The sequence below is a fragment of the Callithrix jacchus genome, chromosome 15, assembly GCF_049354715.1.
Source record: "Callithrix jacchus isolate 240 chromosome 15, calJac240_pri, whole genome shotgun sequence".
Taxonomy (NCBI): Eukaryota; Metazoa; Chordata; class Mammalia; order Primates; family Cebidae; genus Callithrix; species Callithrix jacchus.
The window spans coordinates 89236103-89253815 of NC_133516.1; the positions used below are offsets into that span (position 1 = coordinate 89236103).

General features: G+C 38.5%; 1 protein-coding gene across 3 annotated transcripts in view; it reads right to left on the minus strand.

The window, feature by feature from the left end:
- Positions 1 to 12206: 12206 nt before the first annotated feature.
- Positions 12207 to 17713, minus strand: part of CD200 (CD200 molecule) — a 30320-nt gene continuing 24813 nt past the window's right edge. For all 3 annotated transcript variants that reach the window (XM_078352158.1, XM_008982435.6, XM_078352157.1), the window contains one exon: positions 12207 to 13558. In XM_078352158.1, the coding sequence (XP_078208284.1) occupies positions 13551 to 13558 (8 nt within the window). In that variant the 3' untranslated portion in view covers positions 12207 to 13550. The remainder of the gene's footprint in view (positions 13559 to 17713) is intronic.

Consider the following 17713-nt stretch of genomic DNA (forward strand, 5'->3'; position numbering starts at 1 on the left):
GACACTTTGCATTGGATTTAGGGCATGCCCTAAATAATCCAGAACAACCTCATGTCTAGATTCTTAACTTACATCTGCACAGACTCATTTTTGAAATAATGTCATATTCATAGGTTCTGGGGATTAGGACATAGAGCTATATTTGTGGGGACAATTCAACCCACTACCACCTCCAACGAACACATCCATTTTCTCTTGTATAGGATTGCCTTTTCAATGTTTGAAGATAGCTATTCGATTTCCTCTTGTTCATATTAAGGAAAAAATTGGCTGATGCTACGGAAACTCTACAATGATCCAGGCATGTGCCAAAATAATATTATTGTGTCTATTTTTCCTTCCTATTCAGTATCATTTCCCTTTCGGGCATCATATCAGGTGGGGTCTTTTTGCTCACTGACTCAGGAAAAGGATGTAACAGGGTAAAAAGAATAGTAACCTATTTTTATTTTACAAAATGCTAAAAAATCTCAAGCTTTTGGGGAAAGTGAACCAGCCCACTTGTGGGGAGAGAGGAGGAACAGAACAGAGACAGGGAGACGGTCTAAGGATCCCATAATAGAGGGTGCATGGGTAGATGTGACTGCGCTCAAACTGTCAGATAAGGATGCTGTAAGGAGCCTGTGCCAAGAAGTACAATTCGGCTGGGCACGGTGGCTCATGCCTATAATCCCAGCACTTTGGGAGGCTGAGGCAGGCAGACCACCTGAGGTGAGGAGTTTGAGACCAGCCTGGCCGACATAGTGAAACCCCGTCTCTACTAAAAAAAGAAAAAAATTAGCCTGTATTCCCAGCTACTTGGGAGGCTGAGGCTGGAGAATTGCTTGAACCCGGAAGGTGGAGGTTAAGGTGAGCCAAGATCGTACCACTGCAGTCCAGCCTGGGCAACAAAGCGACTCTGCCGTTTTGGAGCAAAGTCATACATATTTTCAGAAAAACAAAACTATTTCCTTTTGAGAAACAGCTCTTAGCTTGCAATTGAGCCCGGGAAAAGCCTGATCATTGGGATACCAAATTATTTTTTACCCATAATTACGAACTGTGTAATTGATCCACCCAGCCATAAAGTCAGGCGTTCCCAGCGACAGTCTATTATCAAACAGAATTAGTTTATATATTCCTAGGCTAGAGGATCAAATTAAGTTGTACGGGCAACTGACCATTCTTTCAGTGTATGTAGTCCCGTTGCTTAGTCATCTTTCTCTCAGCTACTTCAACTGCCTCAGTGGGAATTTCCATGACCAGCCGAATAAGGAACACAACAATCTAGACTGGTTTATGAAGCAATGAAACTCAATATTCCACCTCACATTCTTTCAGAATTTTTTTTACTTTCTTTCTTGACAGTGCTGAATGAAACCACCTGCGAAGACCTTTCAGCCAAAACCAAACTCATCATTATCTATGTGTGTAATCTTGAGTAAAATGTAGTTCTTCATCTGTAAAATTCAGGGGTCACACATGATAGTTCTGAGGCCTCTTAGCTCAATGATTTTACTATTATCTGATGGGGGCCCATATAAATTCAATGTAGAAAAAAGTAACAGGAAATCCACTCTTTGAATAATGAGTACACTGGAAGTCCAATCTTCAACAGTACGTAATATATCCTTATATCAAACATGCGTATGTGCCCCTGAGTATAAAGTAAAATAAATAAATAACCACAAATAAATAAATAATTACAGGAACTGACATATCATCCAATTCCTCTATCCCCTTTGTGCTACGAAACAATGGCAAAACCAATAAATTTTCTTGTTTATTCCTTTGACATAGCCTGCCATTGATCAGAATGAAATATATCAAATTTCTGTCTTTCAACTAACTCTGAGTCTAATGAGTCAGATAGCTGACTGAGGCAAATATTCACCAATTCAATTAAATTCATCTAACATTAGATCTCACATCCTTTTAATGTCAGGGTCAAAATGCAAAGGCACACTTCCTTTATTGGAACAGCCTTCTGTGGTGTGAACCCGGACTATGTTTCCAGTTCATTTCATGCTCCTTTCCTGCTGCCCACTCTAACCCCCAGTCTAGCGCTTCCTTTCCTTAGCCTCACTTGGTGTTCCACAGCTCCTGCCTCTGCATATGCTGCTCTGCCTGCCTGGCATATTTGTCATGCTGTACCTCAACGTTGTCACAGTTTATGTGACAATTTCCCTGAGCATCTTTAGAGAAAGCATTTTGTCTTATTTATTTTATATTAATAGAGCCAAGCAGAATGCCTTTCTCATAATTGATGCTCAGTAAATATTTGTTGAAATGAATGCTCAACCATGTGATTAAGCCAGTAGGTCTCACCTCCAGACTCTATCTCAGAACAGAAGCAGCTCTCTTTTCCCTTCATTCCCTCCTACTTCAGTTCCCTGGAGTGGATTCATTTATTCTTTGTGTTCATTGCTCTCCATTGAACTTTTAAATAGATCCGTTAGGTGGCTTTCTCACTTTCATTGTTTTCTTCTACTAGAGGAATGATATTTCTACATAGCTACGCTGACCCCAAATACAACCTCAATCTACTCTTTTCTTACCTTACAAACTAGTGAAGTGGACTGCTTAATGACTAAAGGCTGAACTTTAGGTATTACTTCCTGGAGACATTCTCAAAGAGGTTTTAATTAAAATCACTTCAGAAATTTCTAACACATCAAAATTCTTTTCATTTAGTAATATCTAGCTTTAGAACTGAAGAAATTACTTAGCCTTAGCAAGCGTCTAGGGTTTGTTACCACCATTTGTTTGTGAATGAAATAAGGGTACCCTTTCATAGGGATGCTGTGAATATTAATTGACATAGTATGAACAGCAGTCAACACTGTGGTGAAATAGCAAAGTGACCAATAATGTTCGCTGTTTTAGTTATTATTATTTTATAGCACTTGAAGTTTTCTATGTGTAAGCAGGGACTCATCTGATGAATACTTATAATCATATAGTTGGGTAGGTTTTATATCAGGAAACCCACACTTGGAAATGCTTGCCTCATATTTTCCACCATATTTATTTAAGGATTAATTTTGATTGCCCCTTATTTTCACCAAAGTAACTTGAATCAATTTCAAACTATATATACTTAAAAAGTAGTAAACTGGGAATGCTGGAACCAAGAAAAGGTGAGCAATCATGTATCAACCATAATGGTAAACACAAGTTTATCAATTGAGTTCCATATTTGGCTCTTAAATTAATAGTGGCTTTTCTGGATGATAGTAAAATAGACTAATATTTTTATATCTCTACTTCCTTTATTTTTATTCTGTACTTCACAATTTTTTCTAATGAGCATTTATTATTTTTAATAATCACCACAAAGTATCTTAATCAGATCTTGGCTTCTTGAAGGTCAAGGCAAGAAGGAAAAATTAGTCATTTATAGTTACATATGACTTAACATTGGAGACATGCTCTGAGAAGTGTGTTGTTAGGTGATTTTGTCATTGTGAAAACATCATAGCGTATACTTACAGAAAGCAAACAGTATAGCCTACTACACACCCCGCTATCTGGTATAGCCTATTGCTTCTAGGTTCAAACCTGTGCAACATATTATTGTTCTGAGTCCTGGAGACAACGGTAACATCGTGGTATTTGTGTATCTAAACTTATCCAAACATAGAAAATGTTCAATAAGAATGTGATAGAAAAGATTTAGAAATGGTACATCTGTATAGGGCACTTACTATGAGTGGAGCTTGCGGGACTAGAAGTTGCTCTGGGTGTCTGTGAGTGAGTGGTGAGTGAACAGGAAGGCATAGGATATTACTGGAGACTATTGTAGACTAAAAACCTGTACACCTAGGAGACACTGAATTTATAAAAATAATTTTCCTTCAATTATAAATTAACTTTAGCTTACTATAACTTTTTTACTTTATGAACTTTTAAATTTGTTTTACCCTTTTCACTCTTGTAGTAACACTTATCTTAAAAGACAAACACAGCCAGATGCAGTGGTTCACGCCTGTAATCCCAGCGCTTTGGGAGGCCAAGGCGGGCGGATCACGAGGTCAGGAGATCGTGACCATCCTGGCGAAAATGATGAAAACTTGTCCCTACTAAAAATACAAAAAAATTATCTGGGCATGGTAGCACATGCCTGTAGTCCCAGCTACTTGGGAGGCTGAAGCAGTAGAATTGCTTGAACCCAGGAGGCAGAGATTGCAGTAAGCCAAGATAGTGCCACTGCACTACAGCCTGAGCGACAGGGCAAGACTCCATCTCAAAAAACAAAACAAACCACAAACACAAATACACTATACAGCCTTACTAAAATATTGTCTTTCTTCATATTCTTTTCGCATAAGCACTTTGTGAATAACAATTGAATAACAATTATTCATTTTTTTACTCTTTCAACTTTTTAATTAAACATGAAGACACAAATATACATATTAGCCTAGACCTACACAACATTGAGATGATCAATATCACTCTCTTCCAACTCCACCACATCTTGTCCCACTGAAAGATCTTCAAAGGCAATAACATCCAAAGAGAACTGTCATCTCCTATGTTAACAATGCTTTCTGCTGGAATATTTCCCAAAGGACCTTCCTGAGGTTCTTGTACAATTAAGAATATTTTTTAAAGTATGATGAGTATACTCTAATTTAACAATAAAAAGTATACTAAATTCATAAACCTGTAACATAATCATTTATTATCATACGACCTTATGATGGCTATGACATCACTAGGTGGTAGGATTTTTTCAGCTCCATTGCATAATCCAAAGGGACCATTCTTGAATATATAGTCTGTCATTGACAGAAACATCATTATGCAAACACGATTGTATATCGTTAGAATGAAAAAGGAGACACAGGGAGAGGAACAATACACGCTGGGGGAGTTTGGTGGAGGGGAGAGAACATTAGGAAAAAGAGCTGATGCATGCTTGCTTATTACCTAGGGGATAGATTGATAGGTGCAGCAAACCCCAGCGAGACACGTTTACCTATGTAACAAACCTGCACATGCTGCACATGTACCCCAGAATCTAAAAAAAAATTTTTTTAAGGAGACAGTGTGCCAATTCTTTCAGGAAAGTAGATTTTTTTTTTTAGTATGCTTTTCACTTGGAATACTAAGAAGAATAATGTACTCTAACTTCAGAATAATTTTTCAGCAAATATATCGACAATGCCTGAAAACACTTCTTGCAGCACTGTTCCTAAAATTCAGGGGTATAAGCGATTCTGTAATGGGCTATGATTATATGGTTCAAGGAGAAATGCCAATTACATGGATTTTGTGTTTTCAGTCCATTGCCCCTAACGATCACTGTCAAAGGAGCCCAGGAGTGAGTGTAAAGCACGACTACTACATCTACTCTAACAGTCCTGAATGTGAAAATGCTTGGAACTGGCTATATAATAGCTTGGAGTGTCCGAGGATAATAAATAAAATGTGTTTAAAGTTTCGCAATTACATCGTGTATAGGATAACACCAGAAATTCTGAGGCTCCTGCCCAGGTGGGTGACCTCTCACCTGTATCCAGTTCAAGCTACGAGCAGGAATAGTCCGGTCAGAGAGGAAGAAGTGACGCTGCCAGAAGTGTAAAGAGAATATCATCGCGACTTCATTGTCTGCAGTAGTGTATCCTCTGATAAGTCATTGGTGGTCCAGAGAGTCACACCAATTGGTAAGAGAAACCACTGGAAACCTCTCTGCTATGTATCCTGGCCACACTTATTTTTTTTCTGAATCCAAAACTGAATTCCGTTTGCTTACCCAAACTCTGTCAGTACCTGGTCTTTCTGTCAACTCTTTCCTACTCCAACACTTCTCAAGAGAATGATTGTATTCTCATTTTAACACCCACACGTTGATGAATGATTGAATGCAGAGTGTTTGGAATTGTATTTTCATTGATAAAAGTCTATAGTAATGGAATTCAAGGTTGTTGAGGAAATATTTTATTTGGAAACCAGATGAAAATGTGGCAGAGTTGAATATATTGTGAGAAAAGAGGAGGTACTAGTGTTCTTGCTTAGCAAAGTAAGATATGAGTACTTTTTAAAGCTTGGATTATGAGATTTCCAAACACATGCCAAAATAAGAGAATAGAAGGGCTTCAATTTCAACAACGATGAACGTACACCAATTTTATTCTGTCATCCATATCCAAAACATCACAGCATTACATCTGTAATTATGTAGAAACAAAATCAAAGTATAAATTGATTTTTTTTTTTTTGAACGGAGTTTCGCTCTTGTTACCCAGGCTGGAGTGCATTTTTTTGCATTTTTAGTAGAGACGGGGTTTCACCATGTTGACTAGGATGGTCTCGATCTTTTGACCTGGTGATCTACCCGCCTTGGCCTCCCAAAGTGCTGGGATTACGGGCGTGAGCCACCGCACCTGGCCAAAGTATAAATTGAATTATAATGAACACATTCCAGGCTGGGCACGGTGGCCCATGCCTGGAATCCCAGCACTTTGGGAGGGTGAGGCAGGCAGATCACCTGAGGTCAGGAGTTCAAGACCAGCATGATCAACATGGTGAAATCCCGTCTCTACTAAAAATAAAAAAATTAGCCAGATGTGGTAGCACACACCCGTAATCCCAGCTACTCAGGAGGCTGAGGCAGGAGAATCGCTTAAACCCGGGAGACAAAGGCTGCAATAAGCCAAGATTGCGCCACTGCACTCCAGTCTGAGCAACAGAGTGAGACTCTGTCTTAAAAATAAAACAACAAAAAACATATTGCTGAATTTCATTTTCCATTCATGATAGTTCTTCGTGAATTTCCACAAATCGTTTCTAAATATATGCAAGTAGATTTATTTCATCTTTTACTAAATATTTAATTTCTTCAGAACCAGGATTTTAGTAGTGTCTTCCTCTGCAAATACCTCTCAGGACCCAGTACAGTGAGATGCTTGAAATGGTGCTTGAAAATTGCTATCTATTGCAAGACACGTGCTGCTGTTCTGATCACCATAAATGCTACTGGCAGAAACATATAACGTAATGATGAGAAATGCAGTGTCACTTTCTGATGAAAACTATTCATTAAAACATAAAGTTTATGACAAGAAAATTATATATTTATTCAATATAAATTAATCACAACCTTCACCTAGTAATATCAGCACCTCTATTCCATCTCTTGATTAAATAAATAAAACAAAAAATGTGGTCCAATTATAGGAAGTTACTTGTTGTCTTTCTCCTCATCTTTTCACCGCTGTTGAAATGTGTTTTCCAGTATGTTTAGCTTTTGAAACTTCATGAGAGCGAATGGAAATTCCTTCAAGTCTGGCTTTATAATTGTTCGTTTTATGACTGGTTCATGGTTTTTCATTTGTTATTTTTAACCTGATGTATCTGGAAAATGTTCCCCTCTCCTGGCAAAAATACAGTTTTACTTGTTCATGGGCACTCTTGCTTTCTCTTCTCAAGATCCAAAGGAAAAAACACGCTGTTGAAAAAACAATGTGTTTTCAATAGCGTGTTTTTCAACATTCCCTTCCCTAGCCAAGGGAAATCTACGCAACAGAAAAGGGATTCTTCAGAATAAAGTGCAATGTCAAAACTGTGCATATTATCTCTCAAACAGGATGAATACCTTCTCACTGCCAAAGTAGTTGGAGGGACATCAGACACCAGTGATGGGAACACTGAACCTTACATTTGGCAAGGCGATTCAGGAAAGTTTTGGGTTCCAGTAAGCTCTCAGGTCCTGAATATATATAAATATATATATAAACTTAGAAAATGGTTTTCTCAGCTGAGCCAGGGCACAAAACCAGATTCTGTCAGACCACAGAAGAGCCTTTGTAACAACAAGGAGTGGTACTGCTCTCTGGTTCTCTCATCTGTCCTGGTGAAGAAGTGAGGCTTGCGTGATCTCGGTAAGTTATTTGAGCTCTGTTTCCCTCAGTTTCTTCATCTCTGCAGTCTCTTCTAGTGTTTCTATGATTCTTTTTCAGTCTATGAGTCTCAGAGACTCAAAGGACGTCATTTGGTTTCACCAAAAGTTTTGGTTTACTTAGGGGAATTTGTGCTAGCCAAATCTTGAGACACTAGGTCTCAAAGTGTCAGTTTACCTTTGTTTATGCAAATGGTGGCTTCTGATGACATTTTGAAGATAGGACACGGTCAAATAAATGCAGTGTCAACTTGCTAGGTCTGGAATTCTCTCAAGGAATACATTCTCTCTTTCCAAGGTATCTGTAAATTAAATTTAGCTCCAAGAAGAAGTAGAGAAAACATGTCCTTTCCATGAGAAGCTGCAACAACGTATATTTAGTCCCAGAACTGCCCACTGAGACAAGTGGAAAGGGGAAATAGACTACAGGATATCTTTAAGCTATGTGGCACAAACACTTGTAGGCCAATTCTCCCTACCCTTAAAGGTACACAATAAAATCAGTGTGTTTCCATCGGACTGCTCGCTGTTTTTCCAATTCGTTGCTGAAACTGTAGAGCCATCTGGCCTGTTAATCAATATTCAACTTAAGAGCATTTAATTAAAGCCATCACCTGACTTATTTTTAAATGTGATACAGTCATCCTGTGGTAACCTCAGGAGATTGGTTCCAGAAGCTCCATGGATACCAAAATCCGCAGATGCTCAAGTTCCTGATGGCAGACTATATTTATATCACCTACGCACATCTTTCCACACACTTTAAATCATCTCTAGATTATGTATAAACCTATTACAGTGGAAATGTTATACAAATAATTGTTATACTGTATTGTTTTTAAATTTGTATTACTCTTATTGTATTTTTTTCAACTATTTTTGATCTGTGATTGGTTGAACCCACGAATGTGGAACCCACAGACATGGGGGGGCTGACTGTATTTACAATATTGCTTATGATTCATTAGACAATAAACTAGTATAAATATAAATTAAGGAAATTACTTGATACTGAGCTAAACACAACCAGATCTAGAATCATGTGCTATTTGAAATGCTTTACCTGAGCAGTGGGCTTCAGTACCTCTCTAATTGGACTGGAACCGGAAAGATACTCCAAGAAACACAAAACTCTTTCTCTTTTTGAGTTCCAACTTTTTGAGAGATGTGTCCTACTATTTAGATTAATATGAGTCTAACTAAAAGATTGAAGTATCTTTTGGTTATCTATGTAGTATTTTTCATGGGAAAAGGCATATGAGCCATGCAGGTACCCACAGAAAGAACATTCCAGGCAGAGAAGAGTAAATGCCAGGTCTCTGAGATGGAAACATGTCTGAAATGTCGGTGAGATAGCAGCGATACTGGTGATCAAGAGACAGAGTAGTAGAAGGTGATTTCAGAGAATATCAGCGAGCCCCATTGTCTAGAGCCTTATACCCACCTAAAGACTTCGGCTTCTATTCTAGGTGAGATGGGAAGTATTTGGAAATCTTAGGCCAAAGAATGATGTGATTTGACTTGACATATTTTATTTTATTTTATTTCTTACTGCATTTTAGGTTTTGGGGTACATGTGAAGAACATGCATATAGGTACACACGTGGCAGTGTGATTTGCTGCCTTCCTCCCCTTCACCTATATCTGGCATTTCTCCCCATGCTATCTCTCCCCAACTCCCCACCCACCACTGTCCCTCCCCTATTCCCCCCAACAGACCCCAGTGTGTAGTGCTCCCCTCCCTGTGTCCATGTGTTCTCATTGTTCAACACCCACCTATGAGTGAGAATATGTGGTATTTCATTTTCTGTTCTCGTGTCAGTTTGCTGAGAATGATGTTCTCCAGGTTCATATTTTAGAACAGTTATGTTTCTAATAGACTGAAAGGGGAAGAATGCAGAAGCAGGAAGATTAATTAGAAAGCAGTAACAATGATCTAGGAGAAAAATAATAATGGTTTGGGCCAGGTATAGGAGCTGCATTCTGAATACATTGACAGAACAAATAGGACATGCTGGCAAATAAGCATGAGATAAGCCACTTCAGGGTGGGGAGAAAAGAGAGTGCACTAAACAGGAAGTCGGGAATTCTGAGTTGGCATTCCAGCTCAAAACACAGGAAAAAAATAATTGAAAAGTATGAAGTCTATTTTCACACCTACACAAATGGGATTAATTACCTTCAGGACCCACAAGACAAATGATTATGATGCCTGTGTAAATGCTGGCTTGTTTGGATTGAGTCACTGCTCCATGTGACTTTGTGCAGGTGAGTTAGCCTGAGCAACTGTGGAGGGGAGGATGAAATCAAATCTGGAATCTTTTGAGAACAGACACCCAAAAATATCACTACTGTGAAGAAATAATTCAAGAAACTTTACTTTAAAATACAAAGGCTGTGCAGTCACTCACCCGTTAAATCCCAGCTAAAGCCAAGCGAGGAGAATTGCTTGAGGCCAGGAGTTTGCGACAAGCCTGGGCAACATAGTGTGACCTTATGTCAACAAATATAAAAACTCAGTCAGGCAAAGTGGTGTGTGCCTGTAGTCCTAGCTACTCAGGAGGCTGTGGCAGGAGGATCATCGCTTGAGCCCAGGATTTCAAGGCTGCAGTGAGCTATGATGGCACCACTGTACTCCAGCCTGGGTGACAGAGTGAGACCCTGTCTCTACAACAAAAGTTAAATAAAATACTCTTTTTAAGCTCAGAACAGCTATAGAATGAAGTTAGTTCTTTCTCGTATGAAAAACAATGATTAGTTTTCATCAAAGCCTTGTGATTCCTAGTAGCAATATGGATTTTGTACTCTTTGAACCTAGACTTATGAATTGTTATCAAGTCATACATTGAAGAATACAAACCAAAAAAAAAAAAATAAGACCAAAGGAGAAAAACCTTATTTGCAGTTTCAGTTTCCATGAAGCACAATAGACTTCTGTTTTCTCTAAGCAGGTTTTCGCTGCCATGGAATTTTTCTAAATTTTTACTAAGAAAAGATATACATGATTGAATTATTGTAAGGGACTCAAAAGTTTACAACTTTCCCAATTCTGCTTAAATATGCACAGCCGAAGCTCTTTTTCTAATTCACAAATACAAGAAAGGCACCCGTAATTGAGAGTTCTGGATAGGTATGAGAGGGCTGGTGAGCAGCCTCCCGGGGTGAGAGGGCAGTAGACACAGAAGAGAAAGCAAGGCTGTGGTGCTCCACACGGAACCACCTTAGACAGGGGCATGCGTCCAGTTATCCTTTCCTTCTCCTCTTTATTTCTCTACAGCCTCCCAAGTCTTCCCCATCAAACATACCTATCCTAAGTTCAAGTATCTCAACATCCTTAAAAGTAACTGAAGAGCCATTTAATAAGCTAATTTAAATTGAATTATTAACAATAGATAAGAATTAGTCCTTGGGCTTTCTGAGATCTCTGCTTTTTAGGAGGAGCTCCCAGTAATGTAATGGCCTTAAGTCCTGGTTTAAAGGTGAAATGCTTAGGTACCATGAAAATAGATGTTTAGCAAGGAGCTCCTTTGAGAAAGACTCATGAAACCTTCCCCTAGGGTGGTTTTCTTCTTTGCCTATACTTTAAATCAGTAGCCTTTAGCATTGCCCCTGAGACCATCTCACGGGGCTCACAGAATCAAAACTTAGTGTCATGGTAACACCAACAAATTATTTGACTTTTTCACTCTCATTCTCTAATAAATGTGTTCTTAAGTTTTCCAAAAGCTATAAGATATATGATGTTGGCATCACTCTGACAGCTAATAGGATATATGATTGTATATTTTTGTATTTATATTTTATTAGTTTTAAAGTCACATATAATAAATATCAAAAGATATAATTCACATTACAGAAAAAGCTCTTTGGGATCCTCAATGATGTTTTTAAATGTGAAAAGGGGTCCATAAGACCAAAATGTTTGAGAACTGTTGCATTAAGTCATCCTGCCTGATCTAGCACCAACTGGCTCAGATACTAGAAATCCAGAAAAATACAAGGGGATGATTCCCACTAAATTCAAAACTATGTGAGATCATCAGTCTGCAAAAATTGGTATCTAAAAGCAAAATCAAAAGAACACATCTAAGGAAGTGCTGCAGAACTGATAGGGTCATGTCAAAAGGACACAGGCACCAACTCAAAGGAGCTCACAATGGCCAGACATCCAATTTGTGTTTTTGTGATTAGTCAGAAACATCAGCTCATCTTTTAAGAGGCAGGAGATAGAGAGGAGGGGAGGGTTTTACACACATTATGAGAAAAGACAAGGATTATCATTCATTTCCACATTTCCAAAGAGAATATCATAAGCCAGATATTTGGAGTCAACACTTTTAATTGTTCAATATTTTACTACAAATATAAGAAACAATACAGAATTAAATAACACATGAAAATCTGGCTAAGTATATGAATATCCAGTTCAGCAGTGAAAACAACTTACATTAATTCCTAGGTCACTGGATAGACACAGATGAAGCAAAATATACTGAACAAGCAACTAATTTGGTCTTACAGTTTTAAAAGATTTGATATTATTCCAAGAGCCGGAACAATTTCTTTAGAGCAAAGGAAATGTATGTTCATATTTGCCTCCGCTGCTATTGTGAAAAGTTAATTCACGGTAAAAGAAGCCAGCAGAGACAAAGCATATGAATTGGCTGACTGCTGTACAGGAAATCTCCTAAACATCTGTTTTCATAATATATTTTCATTATGCGAGGCTGACTTTTGAATGACCTATAATAGGGCTGGGTCATGTTATACGACAAATGGATGGGGAAAGCATGCTTCTCAAAAAATGTGAGCTATTGTCTGAGACTAACAATATTTATCTTGCTATAAAAATAGATAAGTTAAATGAGTAGGTTAAGATTGCCAATGTTATTTCACAATAAATTCAGTCCTATATAGTTGGAGTAAATTTCAGAGAAGCACATGAAGAACAGCAGTGAAACTAAGGATTCTAGCAAGGCCAGCTATTAGCAAAACAGTAAGCAGGAAGTGAACTAGATTCAATATTATTCCAAGAGCTGGAACAATATCTTTAAAACAAAGGGAATGTATGCTATTTGCCTCCTAAATGAAACCAAATGATGGAAAAACAGCCTCACAGACCCAAGAACAAGGGAAGAAGAGATGTAACCTCAACAGAAAGGCAAAAGATAATCTCAGAAAAGTTCTTTGGACCTTTCTGTATTCTTTCTTCTCTCTTTCACTTCTTCCCCCTCTGCTTATTATTATTATTTTTTTTATGTTTTAAGTTAAGTTTTAGAGCTACACGGTAAATTATCTGGTCCAACACCTTTATACTTTGGATGAGGTAAAGTGACTAACAGAGGTCCCCACCAGTAGGAGCCCAAGTCAGTCTGTGAGCTCAGCGCTCCTGATACTAAGTGCAGTGCCCTTTCAACCACATAACATGCACTGCTTTACAAAATCAAGTCCTACAACAGACTGGAGAGGTAAAATGACTTCCTTTTGGAACTCAAACACTGAGTAGCTCAGATGGCAGTAGAAAGTTGTGGGATCTCTTAAGGTTTTCGCTCCCACCTCTTTTCCTCTTTCAGGTCCTTTGGAGAATGGTCCCTTTTCCTCCTGCTTTCCTCGTGTCATATTCAAGTAGACCAGGGAATCACTTTCAGGGTGATGTGTGACTCACTTAGGGTTCTGGATAAAAGAAAACCAAGGTATTAACTTGGGACACTTGTAAATTCTGTCTTAACAGATTTTAAGAAGATAAATAACAGAAAGATTGAGAAACACATAATTATTCTACTGCACATTCATTGGCAAAGATAAAGAAGTAGACAATTCTGACCCAGTACGATGTGAGGGCACTATGACTCTACGAGAACACAAGTAGACTGGATGCAGTGGCTCATGGCTATAAGCCCAGTGTTTTGGGAGGATCATTTGAGCCCAGGAGTTCAAGATCAGCCTGGGAAACATAGTAAGACTTTGTCTCTACAAAAAATAAAAAGAAAAAATTAGCTGGACATGGTGGCATGCACCTGTAGCCCTAGCTACTCGGGAGGTTGAGGCGTGAGGATAGCTTGAGTCCAGGAGTTTGAGGCTGCAGTGAGCTATGATCTCACCACTGCACTCCAGTCCCAGGCAATACAGCAAGATGTCTCTTAAAAAAATAACAAACTAAAACAAAAATAAAAGGGCATACATAATCCCAGGAAATACTGGCTTAGCCAATCGCCTAAGACTATAAATAAAGGAACATATTAAAAAATCCCAAATGATCCAAATGTACTCTATTTATAGGCTTTGTTTCCAATGGATAATAACTCACTGGATGTCAGGGTAGAAATGGTCATGAATAGAGGCCTTCCCAAGGGCTACTGGCTTTCTGGCGCCTACTGGGAGCCTGTGGGCCTCCCAAAGCACATAGACGATGAAGCAAAAGACTTGGAATTTTATCTTGGCACCACCTCTCACTCTGTGTCATCTTAGGTAATTGTTTACCAGACCTGAAAACTTCTGCACGTTTTAGATCCTGCCAGTATTTCTAACTTCAGGAATCAATGGACCATGGAAAGACCATCTTCTCCCAACATAGCACAATACTTTTCAATTTAAATAGTAAAAACAAATTACTAGAAAAATGGCATAAAATAACAGACACGATTCATTTTTAAAATATTAGATTCAACAGTTATAAAATTACTGTCAAATTCTTATCATAGAATGTAAGAATTTATTCTCGATTATATACTTATTTTTCTTCAAACTGGTAAAGAACACTTCTTGGATGGGCAACCATCCTTAGACTATACTTGGAGTAACACCATTCAAAAAAATATATGTATGTTTTTGAGATGAAGTCTCATTGTGTCACCCAAGCTAGAGTGCAGAGGCACAATCTTGGCTCTCTGCATCCTCTGTCTCTTAGGTTCAAGTGATTCTCCTGCCTCAGCCTCCTGAGTAGCTGGGACTACAGGCACGTGCCACTGCGCCTGGCTAATTTTCATATTTTTAGTAGAGATGGGGTTTCTCTACGTTGGCCAGGCTGGTCTTGAACTCCTGGCCTCAGGTGATCTGACTGCCTAGGCCTTCCAAAGTGCTGGGATTACAGACTTGCACCACCGTGCCCTGTAAAATGTTAATGACTTTTCTGCCTTAGAGCTTTCACATTTGCAATTAAATCTGCAAAAGGCCACTCTTCCCTGTCTCCTCCATGGCTGGCTTATTCTCTCCCTGCAGGTTTCTGATTAAAAGTCACCGCGGCAGTGAAGCTTTCCCTAACAAATTCCAAGTATCTGGTATCCTTTCCAAGTGACCCTCTTTCATCGCATGCCATATTTTATATTATTCTACATTATTTCCTTGCGCTAAAATCTCATGTTTTAATTTACTTGTAATTTCTCTGCCCGTCCCCCTAGCCTGCCATATCCATTAGAATGGCAAGGTCCTCTTCTGTTCATGATAGTATAACCCGTGCTAATTACAATGCCAAGCATATTAAAAAATATTAATAAATATTTATAAAATGAGTAATTGAACTGAACTTCTATGAATCTGGTTTCATCACCTATCAGACAGAAATGCTTTCCTAATAAACTGCTGTGAGAATTAAACGTAACCATTTCTAGATCTAATCCTTCTGTCTCATGATCATTTACATATTTAAGAACACCCTCCATGCCCTCCTTTTATCCCCACTTGCAAAATTTTATCTTCTGAAATCTAAGTACTATTTTCCCTGAGTGGTAAGACTATGCGTTTTGAACTATCAATAAGCAATAACAGAATTTATAATTCTTATATGACCTAACTACTGACTGGAATCCAGAATAGTAACCTAAATAATAGCATGGTTTCCCTTGGAGATCACCAGAATACGTTTTCTTTTCTTTTTTTTTTTTTTTAAAAAAAAGCTCTTAAATTAAGCCTGAACTTGAGTAATTGATTTCTTAATTCTGCATCTGGTCAGAAGAAGTTTTTCCTTTTTCTAAAGTAAAGTTTCTATATATCTATTGCCCTCTGACCCCTCAATGGCCATACTTTACTCATAGCCCCTGCCAGAACAAAACTCTTTGGGATTCTTCCCAACTCTAGAATACCTAAGGACTACCTGAAGTACTGGTTAATTTGCAAATACACAGGACACATCTAGAGATTGTGATTCTTTGTCTTTTCGTGTGGTCCAGGAATATTCTTTCATTTTCCTTCTCTTTCTCTTTCTCTACCTTCCTTCCTTCCTTTCTTCCTTCCTTCCTTCCCTTCTTCCCTTCCCTCCCTCCTTCATTTTTTCTCTTTCTTTCTTTCTTTCCTTCTCTTTTGCATTCTTTCCTTCCTTTCTTTCTGTTTTCTTTCTTTTTGGATTGGGTCATCTATGAACCAGTGTATGAGGGAACAAAAATAATAAGGTAAGTTTAAAGCATACGGAATAGAGAGTGAAGAAATTGTTTACTGCAGAGAAGACAGAACAGCCAAGTCATGATAAGGATAGGAGAAACTAGATTCAAAATCCATGAATCAATGCTGATTGGGAACCTAGGGCAGTTTTGTATCTACAGGCACCTTGGGGTAGCCACTCTTCTTGACATGTGGCAGTTTGGTTTCCTAGAAATCCATTTATGTGCATCCTTATAGGAACTGTCCTCCCTCTACCCCTGACTTGTGCTAGTTTCAGTGAGTAATTTTTTTCCCACACTCCTATAGAAGAAATGTCTAGCCAAAAGTTTCTCTTCTTCAAAAAGAGATATGATTGCACTAGCAGGAAATCAATTTTAGGCATCACAAGTTCATTTCAGTACACACAGCCTTTTAGTAGACACATTTTTCTGGTTCTGTCTTCCCACTGGGTCACCATCAATTTTTTCCAAGACTGCTCCTGAAATGACTTCTATAGCAGCTCTTCCAACAACGTCTTTTCGTTCAAATCCTAGAAAAACAATAGATTCCTATCCAGGGCTACTGTGTGGAGTTAGCACATTCTCTCCAAGTCTGCATGGGTTTTCTCTAGATACTCCAGTTCCCCCCACATCCCAAACATGTACTGTAAGTTACGTAAATTGGCATGTCCAAATGGTCCTGGTCTCAGTAACAGTGTGTGTGTGTGTGTGTGTGTGTGTGTGTGTGTGTGCCCCCTGCTGTGGGATGATGTCCTGTCACATGTCAGTTTCTGCCTTCTATCCTGAACTGCTAGGATAGGCTCTGGCCACATGCCCTTTGAGTAAATAATTATCTTACTTGTTTTTGTTACTCTTTCTTAAATGTATGAAATAAATGAGGTATTTATTTCAATGTTTAATATTAGAAATGTTTTGGTCTTTATTAAAAGTTTGGGAAACGTTTGTGACCAGAAATATGCCGTAGGAACTTAAGTCTTGTTTCCATCGTTTAGCCCATGGCAAAATTTGTTTTGTTACAAGGCATTTTGCTTAACTCTCAGTTTCCAAGAACCTATTAATGGCAGTAAGACTTAATGTATTCACCCTTCCAAATACTTATGCCCATGTGCCCAAACAGATTCAGATAACTTCTGAAATCTTCCTCAAAGTTTTCCTAACGGCTACAATTCTTAATTTTTCCCGTCCATTTACCTCTCTAAACTTGCCCTTCCTTCAACATTTGTACAATTCATGAAAATGCGCATCGATAAAGCTAAAAAGAACCTTAGGTTTAGTAATTACAAAACCGAACATCTATTAGAAACTTACTCTACTGCATTGGTGTGCTAGAGCTCTATTGGCTCATGCTGATGGTTAAATAGTAGCGTGAAATCTGCCGTGGTGGGAACACTTACTTCACAGAAGTTGGTGAAAGCTACAATAGCACTCCACCCCACTCCTCCCAAGCCAGTGTTCT